A 21,513-nucleotide genomic window follows, 5' to 3' on the forward strand; every position below is an offset into this window, starting at 1 on the left:
CAGTGAAGGATGGCCCAGGTCCTTGGGCCCTGCACTCTAATGGGAGACCAGGAGGAAGCATCTGGCTCCTGGCTTCGGATTGGCGCAGCGTGCTGGCTGCAATGCGCCGGCCATGGCGGCCACTTTGGGGGTGAACCAATGGAAAAAGGAAGACCTTTCTGTCTGTCACTCTCTCTCTTACTGTCTAACTCTGCCTGTCAAAAAAAAAAAAAAAAAAGTTACACCAGTACTTTTGAATAATTATTTAAAAGAATCCTTTTTTTATTGACCTAACTAAAATTGTCTCTGGGAATACAACAGACTAAAAAAAATTAAAACATTAAAAAATAAGTGGTATCCACTATTCCATGATTGTTGTATGTTAGTATTTGTTGAATTCCAAGTACCTAAATGCCTACTTAAAAAATACTTACATATGGCAAAGGTTACTGTACTTAAAAGCTCATACAAATGTTAGAAAACAAATTTTTTTTTAAAGATTTATTTATTTGAAAGACAAAGTTACAGAGAGGCAGAGGCAGGAAGACAAAAGTTTTGCATCTGCTGATTCACTCCTCAAATGGCTGCAATGGAGGGAGCTAGGCTGATCCAAAGCCAAGAGCCAGGAGCTTCTTCTGGGTCTCCCACACGGGTGCAGGGGCCCAGGAACTTGGGCAATCCTCCACTGCTTTCCCAAGCCATAGCAGAGAGCTGTATCAGAAGTGGAGCAGCCAGGACACGAACCAGCGCCCATATGAGATGCCCGCATGGCACACATCGGCCCCAGCAAACAGACTTTAATAGCTATGTATTTAAAGGACCTGGATGGCAAATTTCATATAACAAGATTATAAAACATGATGATAAAAATGTTACTAAATATTCACTGTAGACAAAGAAATGTTATTGGTCATTAGAATAGCTAAGGTTGGCTGGTGCCGTGGCTCACTAGGCTAATCCTCTGCCTGTGGCACTGACACTCTGGGTTCTAGTCCCTGTTGGGGCGCCAGTTCTGTCCCGGTTGCTCCTCTTCCAGTCGAGCTCTCTGCTGTGGCCAGGGAAGGCAGTGGAGCTTGGCCCGAGTGCTTGGGCCCAGCACCCACATGGGAGACCAGGAAAAAGCACCTGGCTCCTGGCTTTGGATCGGCTCAGCACACCGGATAGTGGCCATTTGGGGCGTGAACCAATGGAAGGAAGACCTTTCTCTCTGTCTCTCTCACTGTCTAAGTCTGCCTGTCAAAAAAATAAATAAATAAAAACTAGAATAGCTAAGGTGGCTTATTTTTTAAAGCTGTGGTGTGCAGTACTTCTGAGAACTTCAGTGAGATACATGTAATCAATGGGAAATTATATTAGTTAGACTCTTTTAGGGCTTACTGTTCTTGCCATTTGACCCATCTTTTTCATTATTATATAAAGAAATATACATAGTTAAAGACCGCATTGTTTAATATGCACACAAAAACCAGAGAGTGTCATCTTATGTAACATGAGTAGCCTAAATGTCTAATTTATGCCACCGTTGAAGATTAGGTTAATGAGGAGTTATAAATATGGGCAAATGGTCTGATACACTGTTGGGTGGCAGAAACAATATAGATTTTATTAGACTGATGTAAAATTATCATAGCTGTTAAAATAGCAGGCATATTCTAGAAATAATACATTAACATTGATGGTTATTTTGAGGATGGATTATACATTTTTTGTATTATGTAGCTTTTCCAGTCATGTGGTTTCTAACAATCTGTGTCTCTAATACCAGGCTAGAAATCCAGTGGTCTATAATCATCAAGTCAAGTAGCTTTGAAGGCATTTTATACTAACAGTTTGTACTTGGGGATCTTGCAAACAAAACCAAGTTCTGGTAACTGAACTATGTGGGATATTTTATGTTTTAAATTTTTGTTGACAAATATCACCAGTACTCTTGTTTTCTAAGTGTTAAAGCCTTTTATTTTCATAACATATAAAGCCACCCAGCCAGCTTCGTCGTTGAGAATAATGGATTCTTGTTTGCTCGAGGCTTTAACCAATAGTCTGATTTTTGCTTTAGGGAAGTTGTAGTATCACAGGGAAATGAACTACTATGTCCTCATCTATTTAAAGTTTTTCAAATTAGAAACATAAACAAAACCAGTTGACATAGCTTGAAAACTGAGAGTAATTTAATAAAATCTTTTTTATTTACTGTCCTCTATTAATTTGTAGTAAGCCTGCAATTCATTTGATTTTGCAACCTTAGAGTTAAAATATCAAGCAAATTTAATGCAAGTAATAGTTTTAATTAGTGCTGTTTCAAAGCAATCTTGTTGAGTGAGTCATCGGTTTTAAAATAAAACAAGAACAAGGAAAATACACTGTCATAGAACTTTACCTCTGAAACTTCACTAATTAAATGAAAGGAAGGTGGTAAATGTTTTCATCAGCTACTTGATTTTTTTTTTAAAGAATTATTTGGTTATTTATTTATTTATTTGAAAGACAGAGTTAGAGAGAGAGGTATAGACAGAGAGAGGTCTTCCATCTGCTGGCTCACTCCCTGAATCACTGTAATGGCTGGAGCTGAGCCAATCCGAAGCCAGGAGCTTCTTCCAGATCTCTCACATGGATATGGGGGCCCAAGTGTTTGGGCCATCTCCTGTGCTTTCCCAGGCACATTAGTAGGGAGCTGGATTGGAAGTGAAGCAGCCAGGATTCAAACTGGCGCTGGCCCCAACACACTGATATTGTTTAATGTCACTGTTGCAAAGTCTCTGTACTGGTAGATATCTTTTTTTCTTTTTCCTCTTATTCTGTTTCCTTTTATCATCCTGTATTATTACCCAGTTGTGCTTATGGAACCCAGTTAGTAAGAGAAGCTGAAAAGTACAGATAAGCTGCCAAACAAAATTCGTAATTATTATATTTCAGTGAGTGAAGATTTTAAACTGCTGTTCCCAAAAGATTAACTGATCCCAGCAGTGGGCTCTGTGTCCCAGCTGTTGAGTTCTGGGTCCAGAATCTCTCTACCGCAGCTGCTTGTTAAGCTCAACAATGAGCTAAGGCACTCTTGAGTTTATCAGAAGACAGCCTTGAGAAACTACCTCCATGTCCCCAAGGTGTCATGATCTTGAGCTTGGAACCTGGAAAGGACTTTGAGGACAGATTGTACAGTTGAAGTAGCTTGGAGAAAATAGCCATAAAAGCCTTGGTCTTGGTGACATAACCTTAATTGTGTGGCTCTGCTATCCAAGTTCCATCTCTGGCTTTCACCTGGCATCTTGCTCTGCTTTCAATATACTGTCTGAGGGAGGTTTCCTAAGTTACCCCAAATCTGGTTCAGAATAAGGATCTCCTGCAAGGAAAGAAGGAAGGAAGGAAGGAGGAACGAACTTACTCACAGGAAGACTACTACATATTTGAGCTTGTTTCAAGAGAAGTGAGTAGTGGACAATGTAGCCCTGCCCCTCTGCAGTTATTAATTCTGCTCTGATTGGTTTTTGTTTTTTGTTTTGTTTTTTTTTTTACAGGCAGGGTAGACAGTGAGAGAGAGAGACAGAGAGAAAGGTTTTCCTTTTTCCGTTGGTTCACCCCCCAAGTGGCCACCACAGCCAGTGTGTTGTGGCCAGCGTGCTGTGCCGATCTGAAGCCAGGAGCCAGGTGCTTCCTCCTTGTCTCCCATGTGAGTGCAGGGCCCAAGGACCTGGGCCATCCTCCACTGCCCTCCCGGACCACAGCAGAGAGCTGGACTGGAAGAGGAGCAACCGGGACTAGAACCCCAGGTGCCAGTACCGCAGGTGGGGGATTAGCCTAGTGAGCCGTGGCGCTGGCTAACCCTGATAGTTTTAAAAATTGAAGTGTAGTTTACATATAATAAAATGCACAATTTAAATTGAAAAGAATAAGGGTTTTGACAGTCTACAAAAGGTACGAGTATATGGGGGAGGGGCTTCAAAAAGTTCAGGGAGAAATGGACTTAAAAGATTATGCTTTTCCATGAACTTTTTGAAGCACCCTCATATTAGCATTGTCGCTGGCTCAAATTCACATTGAATGTGCTTATTCCTTAGCTGAGGTATATTGAAGGTATTTTAAATTCAGTATATATGCAGATTGTAAGAAGTTCGCATTATCTAGTGTGGAGAGCAACTGAGACTAGACTAAGTTACTGGAATTAAGACTTATTCTATGCATCTGCTCTCCCACAATATGGCGCTGAGAGAAAGAGACCAGACAACCTCTACGCAGCTGCCTCATCAGTTTAACAAGCTGCAGGAGCTGATCCTGCTCCTGATTGGAGGAGAGCAGTGTGCTCAGCGTGTGGGTAGCAGAGTTGGGATTGGTGGAAGAGGACTATAAAGGAGGAGAGAGACAACATGCACCAGGAACATCCGGATAACATCTGAGCAGCCCCCGAGAGAGCCGGGCGGTGGTGTGCTGCTTCTCCACGGAAGTGGGGAAAGTGGCAGGGGGAACCGCCCTTCCACGGAGGTGGAGGGTCGGCAGCCAACCCGGGAAGGACCAGCAGCAAACCCGGGAAGGGCCGAGCAGACAAAAGAACAGCGCAGGGTCCTGTGTCGTTCCTCCGCGAAGAGGGGGAGCGACAATCTAGTAAAGATAGATGAAGTTACGTTATGGTAGAATATATTCATTTACTGTTCCACATTGAGGTTTAGTGTTAAACATGAGAAACTTGACTTTTGTTTGCCGCTGTCTTAATTAGAACTCTCGCTGATTTCTCTAAACATATAATATACATTTCAGGAAACTATTCTTCCAATTAAATATTAATTAGAGTTTTTGCTTGTGAAATATTAGATGAGAAAACTAAGTATTCCTGTGTTCAAATTTTACTTCTGGGACGATTTGGTGAGGAGCAAGTCTCACAACACCAGAACTCTGTTTTCTCATAGAGGAAATAAAATAATATTAAACCATGGTCAAAATAAGAGTCTTCAGAACAATTGTTGGGGTACTTTGGCACAGCAGGTTAAGCTGTCTGCAGCACTGGCATCCCATGTGTGTGCCGGTTTGAGTCCCAGCTGCTCCACTTCTGATCCAGCTGCTGGGGCCCCTGCACCCACACGGAAGACCTGCATGATGCTCCTCACTCCTGGCTTCAGCCTGGCCCAGCCCTGGCTGTTGCAGCCATTTGGGGAGTTAACCAGTTGATAGAAGATGTGTCTGTCTCTTCCTCTTTCTCTGAAGTTCTGACTTCCAAATAAATAAGTAAAATTTTTTAAAAAATAACTTGAAGTAAGATTCTTGTATGTGAAAAAATGTTACAGTTTATGCTGTAGTCCTTTAACCTGTTACAACCATCTTATCTCCACAGTTTGGATTTTGAAGAGTGTGCTCACAAATTACTCAAAATGGAGTTTCCCGAAAGCCAAACAGTACGTTGATGCTTTTTTTCTATTAGGAAATATGTAATGGTTAATTGCCTATTCTGTCTTCATGCACAAGAAAAGCATTCTTGGCTGTTGGCAGTTATAAAGCACAAGCTGTTAAATTGTCCTAATTTAATACAGAAGAATTTATGTTCTTTTTTCGTTCATTATATCATTGATGTACTATGCAACAGGCACTCTGCAAGGTATCGGGGATTTATAGATCCTTAAAGTACACATGACTCTCTCTCTCAGCCACATGGGATTCATTGTCCTATAATTTGGTATACTTCACTACTCAGAGTATCAGAATTTTAGTGCTTGGGATAGTAAAGATTGGAACAAATAGATTATCTTGTTTTTTTGTTTTGTTTTGTTTTTTTGTGTTTTTTTTTCCTGATTTATTATTGTATTTGCCCATCTTGATTTTAGGTCCTTGGAACTTGAGCTAAGACTTTGGTAGTTTTGTTTTTCACACTTCGCTTTACATGTGGTAGACCCAGCACAGATGCCACAATGAGTATATCAGCTCCAAAAGGCTCCTCAGTATCTAGCTGTTCTAGATTTTCTGGTTTAGCTGAGATAGGTCACTATTAGAAGGAAATTTGTTCTCAAGACTTGAAGTGAAATGTGTTACAGCAGTTGGTTATTTGAGCCCACTTCTGTTTCAATCAAGTCTTATTGGGATATCGTATTGCTGTTCCCAAACCACAGCAGGAGAAAAAATAGTTTTAACAGAACGACCATGTGTGCTTCAAAGTGCAAAATGGTTGCCAACTGATCCTTTACAGAAAAAGTTTGCCAGTCTTTGTTCTAGACTCATTCTTGAAGTGCCATGGTGTAGAAGTTTGAAAGAAAAAGAAAATATTCCTTCCAACTTTAAAAACTTCTTTTTTCTCTTTTAAAGTTTGTTTATTGCTATATTAGTAATTGTGTTCCTATTTGTGCCCCGACTGCACCTGGTATATCATCATTGGAAGGAAATAAATTAGTAAATTAACCTTTAAAAGTGTAATTGACACTGAAATTATTATATAATTTGTCACATTATTTGAGAAATATAATTAAGCTATTACAAAAGTTTATTAATATTCATCTAGAGCATAGTTGTTCTAGAACTAACCTCAACATGTTTTGCTAATATTTGGAAGAATGTAGTACATCTATTTTTAAGCTCTGAGGACTCCTAAAATCTTTGTAATACTTAATTAAAATGTTAAAATATTTAATTATGATAAGCCAGAGGGACTGACTCTTATAATTGCATTTGACCTAGGGAAGAAGAAAGTAATTTGTTTTTTAAGTAGTACTAACTATTCACAGTGCTTTCCTCTTGTTATCATGGTTTATTTTTTAAAACCTGATTAACTGCCATATTGTAAAAATACAATGATGAAAAAATTGAAAATAAATTTTGATATATCAAGTTAATATAATATGGAAGAATTTAGAAAAGTTTCATCTTAACTTTTCAGTAATATAGGAATATTGACAAAATATATGTTCTCTGAACTCTATACATGTATAAACACCTTAATTGAGATAGCTTTTGACTAATCTTTAAACAACAACAGCAATAAGTCTGGTAATACAGTGACATCTAAAAATATCCCTGTGTTGTAAAAAAGTGAGGCCTTTGGGTGAATTGTTTCTTGAGTAGATTATCAGCTTCTTGAGCGTCACTTCCTGCGATGATGGCAATACTGATTTTCTGCATGGCCCAGGAGAGTAGCCACTACTCACATGCAGCTTTTAAGTGCATGAAACATAACTAATGTGATGTAAGAAACTAAGGTTTTGATTTTATTTAGTTTTACGTAATTTAAATCACCACATGTGGCTAATGGCTACCATATTTGACAGCATAATTATAAAGTGAGTGGTCTGTACTTCTCTGGGGTTCCTGGCTTACCTCTTGCCCTGAGACCTGAGTCTCAACACAAATAGTTTACGTAGATACGTACAATAAATACTTATTGACTTCATTTCAAAATATTTACAGTTTTTACTATATCCTATATTAATACAAAATGTCAGAATTATTCATTATAAATATAAAGGATAAAGCTACCTAGTTACCTGAATCAACATATATTTTATTTTTATAGGCTTGCTTTTTGTTTATAGAAAATAGTTTACAGTTATATACTTGGAAAAATATTTTAAACTTTTAATGTTTTATAGAAAAAGACAATTTAGCAGATTCTACTGTGGTGGTCAGGGGATAAGTTTGTGCCTTTTTTCATTTTGTCTGCATTTACTTTGTGTTGCCTGAATTCTTTCATCTTTGAAATTGTTATAATCTATACATTTCATTAGGTTTGTTTCAGGAATTAATAAATGGAATTTGTTAATTTAAAATCTGTGGTTAGTTAAGTACAAATGATTTGTGATGATGGTACTTTCTGATTGGAGATTTTATTCATTGATTGAACAGAAGTTTTAGAGAGGCTTTCAAGACACCTAAATAGCTGATTGGATAAAATTTTATTTTAGCAATTATGGAACGATTCCATCTATTTGAATAGATCCATCTATAGATAGATCTGTGTGCATAACATTTATTTTAAGGCTAGAATTCTCCAACAAAGGTGTTTCTTTTTCTTTTACAAGACATTTTTCATTTATCAACCAGAATGTCATTTAAGTTAACATTGAAGTTATGCCCCTGATGCTTCTGTAAAGTGTTAGCATATTCTGTCTTTTCCATATTAACTAGATGTATTCCTTAACAATTGAGTTTGTATCTTTGGGAGGGAGGTAAATGAATTGTTACATGTTGTCTTGGTGAGTATTTTTAAAGGAATTCTGTATAGAATCCTTTCATAATATCATAGGTATAATCTCCCTTAGTGTTTTATATGACAGATTTTCTTGAAGTGGTTCATACTTAGATGAATTTAGAATCAGATGATTAATCTGATTAACATAAATACTGGAAGCTGCCAGTTAAACTAATGCCTTTAAGGAATTATGAGCTTAACATAAATTGATGTTTTTATTTTATCCTAATAATGACAGTTCATAAGATTTTGAAGTCTTTGAAACCTTAATTTAAAATGCAGGCGGTTGCTGTCATATTGGTAAATTATCAAATAGTATAGATCCATTGAACGATTATTGTAATTTTTTTCCAAACAGAAAGAACTCTGCAACATGATATTAGATTGCTGTGCTCAACAAAGAACATATGAGAAATTTTTTGGCTTACTTGCTGGAGTGAGTTCCATAATTTTTTTGTTGTTGTTGGAATTTAATAGAACTGTTATGTGATTCTTACCATGAATATTGTGAATTAATGATCTACTTTATAGTCTGGTCTAATACAATGAGATATCTCTGTTAAAAGCAAGTTGTTAGACTGGCGCCGCGGCTCACTAGGCTAATCCTCCGCCTAGCGGCGCCGGCACACCGGGTTCTAGTCCCAGTTGGGGCGCCGGATTCTGTCCCGGTTGCCCCTCTTCCAGGCCAGCTCTCTGCTGTGGCCAGGGAGTGCAGTGGAGGATGGCCCAGGTGCTTGGGCCCTGCACCCCATGGGAGACCAGGAGAAGCACCTGGCTCCTGGCTCCTGCCATCGGATCAGCGCGGTGCGCCGGCCGCAGCGCGCCGGCCGTGGCAGCCATTGGAGGGTGAACCAACGGCAAAGGAAGACCTTTCTCTCTGTCTCTCTCTCTCACTGTCCACTCTGCCTGTCCAAAAAAAAAAAAAAAAAAAAAGTTGTTGAGGCCAGTGTTGTGGTGCATTAGGTTAAGTTGCTGTTTGTGACACATGTCAGAGTGCTGGTTCAAGTCCTGGCTACTCCACTTCTGATCCAGCTTCCTGCTCATGTGCCTGGGAAAGAAGTGGAAGGTGGTCCAAGTACTTGGGCCCCTGTGTCCCAAATAGTAGACCAGGATGGAAGGGCTGGCTCAGATTTGGCTGATGTCAACCATTTGAGGAGTAAACCAGTCAGTGGAAGATCTTTTCCTGTCTGTCTCTGATTCTGTGGGCCTCTGTGCTCTCTCATTCTGGCTTTCAAATTAGTCAGTACAACAAAAGCCAGTTACTCACATTTTCAGATTCCCTACTCTTCTGCTTCCACCTTTCCCATTTCATTCTTGCAGTGCCTCAACATTGCATTTAACTCTTGCAGAACTTTTTTGAAATCACTTCTACTTTGTAATAATTTCCTAGTAAAGGACAATTAATTACTATCTTTAGAATCTCAGAACAGTTAGAAAAGTCAAGTACTTGTTCAGACAGCACAGGTAAAGCATGAGCTAAAATATTTTTAAATCAAAACTCTACCCCCAGAGTAGAGGCATATGTATACAGTATACAAATATATGTGTTAATGATCAGCTGCATGTGTAATTTGTTTTAGCATATAAATCTCAGATAGATAGATTGAGCATCTTATAGCACAAAAAGTATAGTGATATAAGTCTTTGAAGGAATATAGAATATTTAAATTTTGGTTAAGTAAATTTAGGAGGATTATTGTGCTCATAATTGTATAAACATTCAATTTTTAATGGTATTGCCATTCAATTTTTTATTTATTAGCGATTTTGCATGCTAAAAAAAGAATACATGGAATCCTTTGAAAGTATATTCAAAGAACAGTATGATACCATCCATCGCTTGGAAACAAACAAATTGAGAAATGTTGCTAAGATGTTTGCTCACCTTTTATACACTGATTCACTTCCATGGAGTGTAAGTAGATGGGTCAATATTTGTACTTTGTTCTTCATCCCCTTTATTCTCAAAAAGGTTAAAACCTAGGCATTTTTATCTATTGGTAGATAAGCTTTAAAATGAACTGTAAACTTTACTATAGTTGCTATATTTGGGATTATGTTCATGTAATATGGAATTAAAACCTAAGTAAATAATGTATAAGAAATATATATTATCCTGGATTATATTTCACAGCCTAAATCACAGTGCTTTTTAAATATTAATTTCTAAGAGCATTTTCAGGAAAAGTCTGAGAAGCTTCAAATAGTTTATGGAAAATTTACATTGTCTCTTAATTCCATTTTTCCACTATTTTTTGTAGCCACCCTGTATTACAGATTTTTTGTGTTCTGTGTGTTGTACTATTACTTTGGTGCTGTGTGTGTCTCTGAATTACTGTCCCTGTTTTCTCAGGGATTAATCTCTCCATGGTTCCTGTTGATAGGAATCCAGAGAAATGGTTGTGCTAGTAGGATATGTTATTTTTATTTTTAACAGACACTGAAGTTAGGTAAGCAGTGGGGAAGAGTTGCCACAATCATCGTTAGAACAAGGAGAGATATTCTTAATGCAGAAGAATCCAGTGCACTGGATTGGAATTAGAAATATATTTAACACTGATACTTACTATACAACCACTAATCATTCAACCACCTGAAACAAGTAGCACATAAAAGCGAAGGTTACTTTTATTTTTATGTGCCTTCAATTATCTAAGAGTTTCAGTTCCTAATCTGTAATCTTAGCATTCAGAAAAAGCCATAATTCTGTTTACATTTGCTTTTATTATCTGTTACATGTGCTTTACAAAACTGTAGCCTAGTGCTGTAAATGGTATTTTGCCCCAAACCCTCATATACACCAAATTTTGATGAGGGAGGTTTAGCGTTAGTACTCTCTGCTTCTGCATTATATGCTCAAGACAAGATGTCTTCCCTGCTATAAAAATGTATTAAGAAAGAGAAAGAAATCTATTTCTGTAACATCTTAACATTTTGAAAATTGGGATAGAGGAGTAGTCTTAAACTTTGCCAGAAATAATGCATGTCAGCATAAAAGATTTTCAGAAATAATTGTGATTGAGAGTGAAAATAAGTCATAATTTCAGGAGATACTTCTTAACAATGTATTGGTCACCTTGTACTGTTTTTGAAAACTAAAATAAAATTGTCTTAATTTTCAGGTTCTTGAATGTATAAAACTGAGTGAAGAAACCACTACATCATCCAGTAGAATTTTTGTCAAAATATTTTTCCAAGAACTGTGTGAATACATGGGTCTTCCCAAACTCAATGCAAGATTAAAGGATGAGTAAGTTTGTCGTTAAGCACTCTTTATTCTTACTGTCCTCAGGGATTTTCCCCTTCTTTGGCAGATATAAGTCTGTCCTTGGTTGTAAAGAAAGAGACAGAGAAAGAGAAGGGAAGGGGAGGAGGAAGGAGAGAAGGGGGAAGGAAAAGAAAAGAAAGAAAAGGCCCCTAGGACTTTTTTAATCCATTAATCATCTACTTCTCTGTATCTCATGTAGCATAGGACAGCATGCAACTTTTTTTTTATAAAGATTTTATTTATTTATTTGACAGTGAGAGGGAGAGATAGAGAGGTCTTCCATGACCGCAATGGCCAGAGCTGCACCAATCCAAAGCCAGGAACCAGGAGCTTCCTGTGGTCTCCCACGTGGGTGCAGGGGCCCAAGGACTTGAGCCGTTTTCTACTGCTTTCCCAGGCCATAGCAGAGAGCTGGACTGGAAGAGGAGCAGCTGGGACTAGAGCCAGCGCCCATATGGGATGCCGGCATCTCAGGCAGAAGATTAACCTACTGCGCCATTGCACTGGCCCCCAGCATGTAACTTTTAATTGTACTTATACTGCTAGTCGCAAGAAAACAAAATTAATGCTTCCTTTAATTTCATTAGAGCATATGAAATGTTTTTTTTTGCATGCTCACTGAAATTCTGCAGTTGATGAGTACTTAGTTTTCTCTTATTTCGTACCTTTGTGTTGAGCCCTAAAACAACAATGTTTTGTAATCAGTGGACACCATTGAAGCATCCTTCCCAGCTTCTTCCATGACCACTGCCAAATGCTGTAGTCAGTCCTTATGCCCCTTCACTTCTCTGCCTGTCTTTAGCAGTTGGTCACTTGCTCACTGTGACTTCTCACTTTATCCTTAGTCTCCGTCTCCTCCTCAGCTGGCCTCTCCAGTGTTAAGGTTCACCTGAGGTCTGTCCTGGGTTCTGGATGCTATCTGTGGGCTATTCCATCCACTTCTCCTGGCTTCATATACTTACTGACTCTGGTTCCTTTCAGTTGTACCAGGCTCAATTCCTTTAGCAAATGGCACTGTAGCCACATCTCCACTGCCATCGTGTCAAGCCTGTCTGGCTGTTGATGTTTCTTTATTTCTGTTTCTACAACTGGCAGTCCCCTCTCTTTTTCATCTGTCTAGCAAACTCTTAATCATTCTTTTTATAATAGTTTACCTTTTTCTATGAAACGTTTTCCTGACTCCATCTAGTAGTCATTCAGTGTGGCACTCAGAATTGATCAGAACCACAGTACATTGTTAATGTTTTTCTGTTTGCCCTGCTCTGTAAATAGAGTAATTCTATGCAGTCCTCAATCCTAAATGTCTCCCTTTTGTTGACTCCTTCCTCATATCTCTCAGTGTTGTGTACACATGCCTGTGTATATATTAAAATACAAGCGGGTTTTTTTTAAATCTTAAATACGGGGGCTGGCGCTGTGGCTTAGCAGGTAAAGCCACACAGGCATCCCATATGGGCACTGGTTGAAGTCCCAGCTGCTCTACTTCCTATCCAGCTCTCTGGCTAGAAAACAGTAGAAGAAGGTCCAAGTCCTTGGGCCCCTGTACCCATGTGGGAGACCCAGAAGAAGCTCCTGGCTCCTGGCTTCGAATTGACGCAGCTCCAGCCATTTTTGGCCAACTGGGGAGTAAACCAGCGGATGGAAGACCTCTCTCTCTCTCTCTGCCTCTGCTTCTCTCTCTGTGTAACTCTGACTTTCAGATAAGTAAGTAAACCTTTAAAAAATTTTATATATGTATACCATACACACACATATATGTATGTGTCCATGTGTATTCTTCTGTGTTGACACGAGTGAAAAGTTTTTAAAAATTCAGCTTAGTATATTATTACTTGACCCTACTCATTTCATTTAGATAGCAGGTAGCATAACCTAATAAGAGGCATACACCACCATTTATTATTTCATTTGTTTATTTAATATACTGGAAGTCTGCAAAATAACTGTAAGGATTTTTGTCTTTTTGTTCTCTTCCATTCATTTTTTTTTCTTTTATAGAACCCTACAGCCATTCTTTGAAGGGTTGTTACCCCGAGATAATCCAAGAAACACTCGATTTGCCATCAACTTCTTTACTTCTATAGGTCTCGGAGGTTTAACGTAAGAATTTTGTTTTCACCTTACACAATTACCTTACAGTTGCCTTTGAGACAGAATCTAACAGACTATGTTTTTAATTAGGGATGAATTGCGTGAGCATCTCAAAAACACACCAAAAGTCATAGTGGCTCAGAAACCAGATGTTGAACCAAATAAATCCTCCCTGTCGTCTTCGTCATCAGCGTCCTCCTCGTCGGAGTCCGACTCCTCTGACTCTGACTCTGACTCTGACTCTGACTCTGACAGCAGTGATAGCAGTTCAGGGTCCTCCAGTGAGGAGAGCGATTCTTCATCCTCTGGGAGTCACAGCTCGGCCTCAGGTATTGAAGCTTCTCCATAACCTATCCTGCTCTTTGCTAACAAGCGTATTGCTGGTGGTATTTATAATGAGGGAAGAAAGTGATTGTATTGTATTGCTTGTTTTAGAGTTGAGTTGTTTAAAGCTTTAGTTAATAATATGCACAATCATCCGTCACTATTACAATGTGTTAGTGTATTACAGCATCTACAATGCCAACATTACCTGTTGGAATCCTCTTCATCGAAGCCAAGATACTTCATGGGCATGTGTTTATCGTGGTGTCAACTTAATATAATGTATAACAGTTGCCTGATGCTTTTATTTGGAAAAAAAAAAAAAAGTTTTGGCTTTTCTTCTAATAGCAAAGCTTTATTTTAGTGATTGACATATACCACACATGCAGTGCTTGTCCTGTGTGCTATGTGAATAGCTAGCACTCTGGCCAGAATTTCTCCTTGTTCCCTCTCCCAGTAACTGCCCTCCCTCTGGCCTATCTGCTACTATTCTGATTTGTAATTCTATAGATTCGTTTTGTATGTTGTAACTTCAGAACTGTGCATTACGAATCCTCTATGTCTGACATTTCTTTCAACATTACATTTGTGAGATTCTTGTATAGAATTGCATTTAGGTATAGTTCATTCATTCCTGTTACAGTTCTCTACTTCATGAATATACTGTAATCCTATTATCTTTTTAGTCAGTGGACATGTAAATTTACAGATAGTGTTCCCATGAATACTCTTGTACATAACTTTTGCTGATCATATATACACAGATAGTCCCCAACCTACAATGGTTCATCTTAGGAGTTTTTGACTATGATAGTCCATATGCATTCCATAAAAGCTGTACTTTGAATTATGTATTTTGATCTTTTCCTGGGCTGGGGTAATGCCATACATTGCTCTCATGATGCTCAACTGTAGGCTAATGTTGAGTATTCTGAGCACATTTAAGATAGGCTAAACTAAGTTATGTTTCGGAGTTTAGTCATTTTCATCTTGGTATTTTTAACTTGGAATTGATTTATTGGGACATAGCCCCATCATTGGACAAGAAACGTTTGTGTATATGTGTGTATGTGTGTGCACATTTCCTTTGGGTATATACCTACAGGTGGTATATCAGATAATATAGCATGTAATTATTGCTGATAATCAGATGTCATAGCATGTGTTTGTGTTTGACTTTAGTAAATACCATCAACCAGGGTTTTTTTTGTTTGTTTGTTTTTAAAGATTTTATATATTTGGGGCCGGCGCTGTGGCTCACTTGGTTAATCCTCCGCCTGCAGCGTCAGCATCCCATATGGGTGCTGGGTTCTAGTCCCAGTTGCTCCTCTTGCAGTCCAGCTCTCTGCTGTGGCCCGGGAAAGCAGTGGAGGATGGCCAAGTGCTTGGGCACCTACACCCACATGGGAGACCAGGAGGAAGCACTTGGTTCCTGGCTTCGGATCAGCATAGCTCCAGCTGTAGCAGCCATTTGGGGGGTGAACCAACGGAAGGAAGACTTTTCTGTCTTTCTCTCTCTCTCTAACTCTTATTTGTCAAATAAAAAAAAAAAGATTTTATATATTTATTTGAGAAGTAGAGTTAGAGCAGTGAGAGGGGAGACAGAGAAAAAGGTCTTCCTTCCTCTGGTTCACTTCTCAAACCACTGCACTGCCAGAGTTAAGCCAATCTGAAGCCAGGAGGCAGGAGCTTCTTCCAGTCTCCCACATGGGTGCAGGGGCCCAAGCACTTGGGCCATCTTCTGCTGCTTTCCCAGGCCATAGCAGAGAGCTGGATTGGAAGAGGAGCAGCCAGGACTTGAACTGGTGCCTGTCTGGGATGCTTATACAACAGGCTGGGTCTTTAACCCGCTATACCATAGTGCTGGCCCCTGCCAAACAATTTTTTTAAGTGTTTATTTCAACATACACTCCCACCAGCCACATATAGAGTTCTAGCAGCTCCCTACCAGCGCTTGAGATTGCCCATGTTTTTCATTTTGGCCAGATCTGGTGGCTATGTAATGATACAGTATTGTGGGTATTGTACTTTAATTTTCATTGTCTTTCTCACTGATGAAGCGGAATACCATTTAAGCTTTATTGGCCATTTTAATACTTCCCTTTTTGTTAGGTGGCTGTTCCAGGCTTTGTGTGACCCCCACCTTATTTTTTTATGTCTGCTCTATTAATTTATCAGAATTCTTTACGTATCCGAGATGTGTATCTTTCACCATGTATGTGTCTGCAGCTCACTGATGCCCTTCTCTCCAGCCCTGTGAGCTTGCCAGAACGCCCTGTCTTCTCTCTATTCCCTCAGCAGCAACCTGAATCAGCAGCTCCCTGACAGGAAGTAACTGTGGAGCATCGGCTTACTGTGCCTCTGTGGAGCTTCATGGAAAATTTGGCTCTTCTTGGCCTCATTTTTTCACTAATTCTCTACTGCCTTTATTTCTTATTTTTATTTTGAATTAATTTTACACTTATAGGAAAACTGGAAAGACAGTACAGACAGTCCACATAAACATCTTATCCAGTGTCCTCTAATATTATAATTTGTTACAACTTTGGAAATTAACATGGAAATATTAGTCCTGATTGACCTGCAAACCTTACTTGAATTCCACCAGTTTTTCCATTAATGTCTGTTTTTTTCTTTCAGGATCCTATTGCATTTAATTCTGTTTTCCTCAGTCTTCAGCAGCCTGTGATATTTGTTCCAGGCTTTTCATTCTTCTAGTAGCCTTGAGACTTTCTGAAGTCCTCTAGTCACTTAATTTCATAGGCTGACCCTCAGCTTAGAGATTTGTCTGGTGTTTTCTCATAAGTGGAATGAGGTTAGGCAGTTTTTGCAGTGATACCATAGAAATGATTTGTTGTTAATGCATATTGTCAAGGGCTTCATAATATTGATGGGTTTTATTTTTAGTGACATTGACCTTGATCACTGAATTGAGGTGATGTCTGCTAGATTTCTTAGCAGAAATAATTTCCTTTGTTAAATTAATACCCTTTTTAGGGAGACAAACTTAACATGTGCAAATCTCTTTCTCCTTAACTTTCACTCATTCATTTTAGCATCCGTTCGAATCTTGTCTGCAGAACTTATTATTGTAGTTTTTCCTAATGGTATTTTTTTCCTTTTGTAAGGTCATCTTAGCAATTTTGTTTATTTGAGACACACACACACACACAAAGAATTCCAGTTATCTGGCTCACTCCCCAAATGCCTACAGCAGTTATGGCTAAGCTGGGCAGAAGCTGGGAATGAGGAACTCAGTGCAGGTTTGCCACATGACTGGAAGGGATCCAGCTGTTGGTGCTATTTATTACCTGCTGTCTCACAAGAACACTTTAGCAAGAAGCTGGAATAAGGAGTGGAGCTGGGACTGGACTCCAGGCATTCTGAGATGAGATGCAGGCATCCCAGCCACTAGGCCAAAGTCCTACCCCATTGTCTGTTTATCTCTTTTTCTACATTTAGTAATTGAAATTCACCTAAAATTTATTTATTTTTTTCACCTATATATTTGGAATATAGAATCACGCATGTTTATCTTCTGTGAATTAAAGTCTAATATTATCTCTTCTTAAAAGATTTATTCATTTATGTATTTAAAAGAGTTATAAAAAGAGGGGGAGACAGAGAGAGAACGAGGTCTTCTGTACGGTGGTTCACTCCCCAAATGGCTGCAATGGCCAAGGCTGGGCCAGGTGAAACCAGGAGCCTGGAACTCCATCTGGGTCTCCCACATGGGTAGCAGGGGCCCAGACACTCAGACTGTCTGTCTTCTGCTGCTTTCCTAGGCACACTGGCAGGGAACTGGATCAGAAGCAGAGCGTGGAGACTCAAACTGGCACTCTTATGGGCTGTGGGCATCACAGATGGCAGCTTAACCTCCTGTGCTACAGCGCCAACCCCACCAGTACTGTCGTTTGTTCTGTTGTGATTTTTTCAGTTTGGCAAGCCCGAGTTGCCTCACCTTGTCTCTAGCATTCCTTTTACGTATCTCCACCCATTTTTTGAGCACTTTCTTCCATTTTAGTATCATATGTTGTTTTAGAACTTCAATATCTTTATACAGAAAATTTTAAAAATTTTTATCTGTTTTCAGCAGGAAACACATGTCTTCTATAGTCTTCCCTGTCCTACTTGGAAGTGGATATGCTGTAGCAAAAGATGTTTTTCAAAATTTCATTCTGGTTCATGTTTTTGACATAGGTCTGTGTTGTTTTACCCAAGGTCAGCGTTGCTTTCTTCCACTCTGGTATCTTGGGCTAAATAAGGGACTGCTTTTCTAAAAGGCATGCCATTTCTTTCTTAGTGTTTGTGTGTCTATATGCATTTGTGTTATGTGTTATGTTTTTTTAATGCCGTGTTTCAGAGTGGTAGTACTTTTCCCTGCAGCCTTAGGCTGGAAAGGCTAATCTTTATGGTCTTGTTCACTAGCTTGTTACATTTCAAAGTGTTTCACATACTATGTGGCATCCAGAATTGTGGAGCTCTCAGTATTTTATATTTTAGACCCAAATTCCAATTTCTCAAAGGAACTTTTATTCTTGAATGGAAATTCACAAATATTGTTCATTTAACATTCACCTCTTTAATTCTACAGAATTTGTTATTGTATCTGTTTTGAGAACAGATGATAACACAGCATGAATTGCTGCAATAAGGAAGCTGGCTGATTGAAAATTAATTTCCCTTACTATACAGTTTCAGAAGAGAACTTTATTTTATTAATGTAAAAGTATTAGCCTAAAAGCAGTATAAACTTTCCACAAAATAGAATATTGCAAAAGCAAGCAGGGCAGAGGGACAGGAGATTGCAATCCTGTTTGGTGTCTGGATTTTAGTATTGACAGGGCCCTGAGAGTGGTGCGGAGTGGAGTCAGAGACGTCAGTGTCGCACAGAGCCAGATGGTTTCTGCTTGGGTAGCTGCAGCTCAGCTGAGCTGTTTGATAGGAACCAGAGAAATAAGTCCTTGGTGGCAAACCAGCTGACTGTCCTGTGTGCCAGGGGCAGGCATTTGGCAGAAGAAACAGAAGCTTTGAGATTGGATAGAATTAGGGAAAACATAGACAAGTTTCTTTCGCATTTTTGTCACTCTTGTTTGTACGTAGATTTTTGACAGAATTTTAGTCATCTCAGTATCTGATTTATGCACTCAACATAAAGTGGTTAAATTTGTTTTATAGCTTAAAATGATAAATTGTTTCATTAAGATTTATATTTGTATTTGTGATTATATCAGTAAAATTAAATTGTTCAAGGTCTTAGAATGGTTTTTCCACAAACTAAGCCTCTGTGGCTCTCATTAACCTGTGGCTGTATATCTTCACATAGCTTCTCTCATTTGTGCAGTTAGTGCCTCTCTGCCAGTACTGGCGGGCCCAGCTCTTGTTTTCATAGGAAGAGATTTTTATTTGAAAAATATGTGTTCGTGTTGTTAAGCAAACTCAGTTACTGAATTCCTCTCACTTTAGGAGTGAAGTTTCTGGTGTTTGTGGTCATTTATTGTGATTATGTGCAGCTCTGACATAATATTTCATAGGAGATGATTAATATTTATGGTCTGGAATTTCCAAGTTACATTAAAATTTTAAAATGGAAATATACCATTGTAGTCACTTCATAAAAATGTTCACAACATTTGCTATACAAAAATACTTCAAAAATTTGTGGGAATGAAATTATAAAAGATAAGTTTACTTTAGTATAGAAACTTTGAAATCCATGCACATGAGTGGCTTAATATTTGTGGAAGATATATTATGAAAACAGTACGCATGGATTTCAAAATGTTTTGGCATCTATATCTCTTAATTCCATTTTTCCATGAACTTTTTGGAAAAGTGTTTATTTAATGTTCCTGTTTACTATCTTGAGCTAAGGATCAAAATAGTGCTTTGGGTTAATGTTGAGATAATATATATTCCTGAAAATTATACATTTTGTAAAATATTCTGTCATCAGATTCTCCATTTTATCATTTTGGCTTTATAAGTAGGTTATCGGAATTACAACCAGTTAATGTGATTAAGTTATGAAATCAAGGTTAAGATAAAATCTAATTGTTTAATTTTACACATGCAGCTAAAGACAAAAGAAAGAAAGGACAAGGGAAGACCAGAAGAAGAGAAGTAAATAAATTGATCAGGAGCCAACATACAAATGACAGGAAGCAAGAAGAAGGAAGACAAGGACAAAGGCACCAAGAAACAAGGTCTGAGAGAGAAAGAAGATCAGAAAAACACAGAGATCAAAATTCAAGAGATCCAAATTGGAGAGATCCCATAACAAAGTACACATCAGACAGAGGTATTCCTCCTGAACGAAATAGTTATGGTAGAATTGGGAATGACAGAGACCAAGAAATGCATATGGATTTGGAAAAGAGACATAGTGATCCCAAAAAGAAGAGAGGAGAGAGAAGAAATTCTGTTTCTGAAAGTGAAAAACACAGACACCAAAATAAGGACAGTGAACATTTCAGAAGAAAAGATAGATCAAAGTCAAGGGAAAAGAATAAAAAACACTCTGGTTCTAGAAGTGATGAAGATAGATATCAAAATGGTGCTGAAAGACAATGGGAAAAATCTAGCAGATACTCTGAACATTCCAGAGAATCCAGGAAAAATCAGGAACGGCGGAGAGAGAAGTCTCCAACGAAACAAAAATAATTCTACAGAATGATATAAACTGAACATGCCTTATATTCAATTGAAAAATATTTTTACATTGATTGACAAACTTTATACAGAATTCTTATACAAAGTACTAGTTTGTAAATTTTAAGAATTTTTTTTTCATTTCAACATGTTTTATAGTTTATACATCTCAAGGCCTTTTACTTAAAATTATTTGGAGAGAAAACTTTCAACTGAAAGGGGCTGTAAATCTTGCTTCTATTTTGTGAATAAAATGATCCAATGGTAATTGAATTGGTGATTTTTTTATGGACAAATAGTTTCCCCAAATTAATGTTTCTAGTTGTTTGCAAAGGTATTATAATGAATTATTATAGCTTCTTATTTGTAACTGAATACCAAAATAGACAAACCCTTTTAAGTTTCATATTATGTCTTGAACAAAATAGGTAAGGTGTAATTTTTTCCACGAGTGTTTTGGTGAAGCTAGTTGAATTTTATTAGTCTTTAAACTGATGTATAGCTCTCATTAGCTACAATGAGGACTTCTCTGTTGGGTAACATTTCTTTTTTGGATGGCTATAAAGTGTTAAACTTGTGATTAGTTCTTTTTCTCAGCCTTAAAGCTGTGTCACTGTTGGTGAATAAATATGTATTTAATTTTTAATTTAGATTAGTAGGTCATTGGGAAACATATAGTCATGAGATATGCAAACAGGCTATCTGAAATAATTCCACTGTTAGAAGAATTTTAAGAATTTCCATTATTGTAACTTTCTTCAGTGAATATGTGACCATGTTATTTATTACTTTTGAAATAGTACCTCTGAGATCTTAGATTTACTGACACATATTAAACCCTACTTATGAAATAGATTTCTTGTGCTTGCTTGTTTTAGAAGGAGATTAATAGTCCATCGTAGCCAATGTCTAGTTTCAAGATGTGTGAAATTAAACTATCTTAGTGTTTAATTTTCAGGCATACTCTGATTCAAAATGTTTTTTGGTTTAAAAACTTGAGTATCAGTATAGACTCTTTATAAATAAATATTATGTGCCCACCACC

General features: G+C 38.0%; 1 protein-coding gene across 3 annotated transcripts in view; it reads left to right on the top strand.

Annotated features, from left to right (window-relative positions):
- CWC22 (CWC22 spliceosome associated protein) overlaps window positions 1-20,736 on the top strand; it is a 74,171-nt gene extending 53,435 nt beyond the window's left edge. For all 3 annotated transcript variants that reach the window (XM_089328029.1, XM_051848386.3, XM_070070512.2), the window contains 7 exons: window positions 5,297-5,357; window positions 8,493-8,570; window positions 9,897-10,049; window positions 11,257-11,384; window positions 13,401-13,502; window positions 13,584-13,822; window positions 19,894-20,736. In XM_089328029.1, the coding sequence (XP_089184155.1) occupies window positions 5,297-5,357; window positions 8,493-8,570; window positions 9,897-10,049; window positions 11,257-11,384; window positions 13,401-13,502; window positions 13,584-13,822; window positions 19,894-20,480 (1,348 nt within the window). In that variant the 3' untranslated portion in view covers window positions 20,481-20,736. The remainder of the gene's footprint in view (window positions 1-5,296; window positions 5,358-8,492; window positions 8,571-9,896; window positions 10,050-11,256; window positions 11,385-13,400; window positions 13,503-13,583; window positions 13,823-19,893) is intronic.
- The last annotated feature ends 777 nt before the right edge of the window (window positions 20,737-21,513 follow it).

The sequence above is a fragment of the Oryctolagus cuniculus genome, chromosome 3, assembly GCF_051225735.1.
Source record: "Oryctolagus cuniculus isolate XC-2025 breed Fujian yellow rabbit chromosome 3, ASM5122573v1, whole genome shotgun sequence".
In the NCBI taxonomy this organism is placed as follows: Eukaryota; Metazoa; Chordata; class Mammalia; order Lagomorpha; family Leporidae; genus Oryctolagus; species Oryctolagus cuniculus.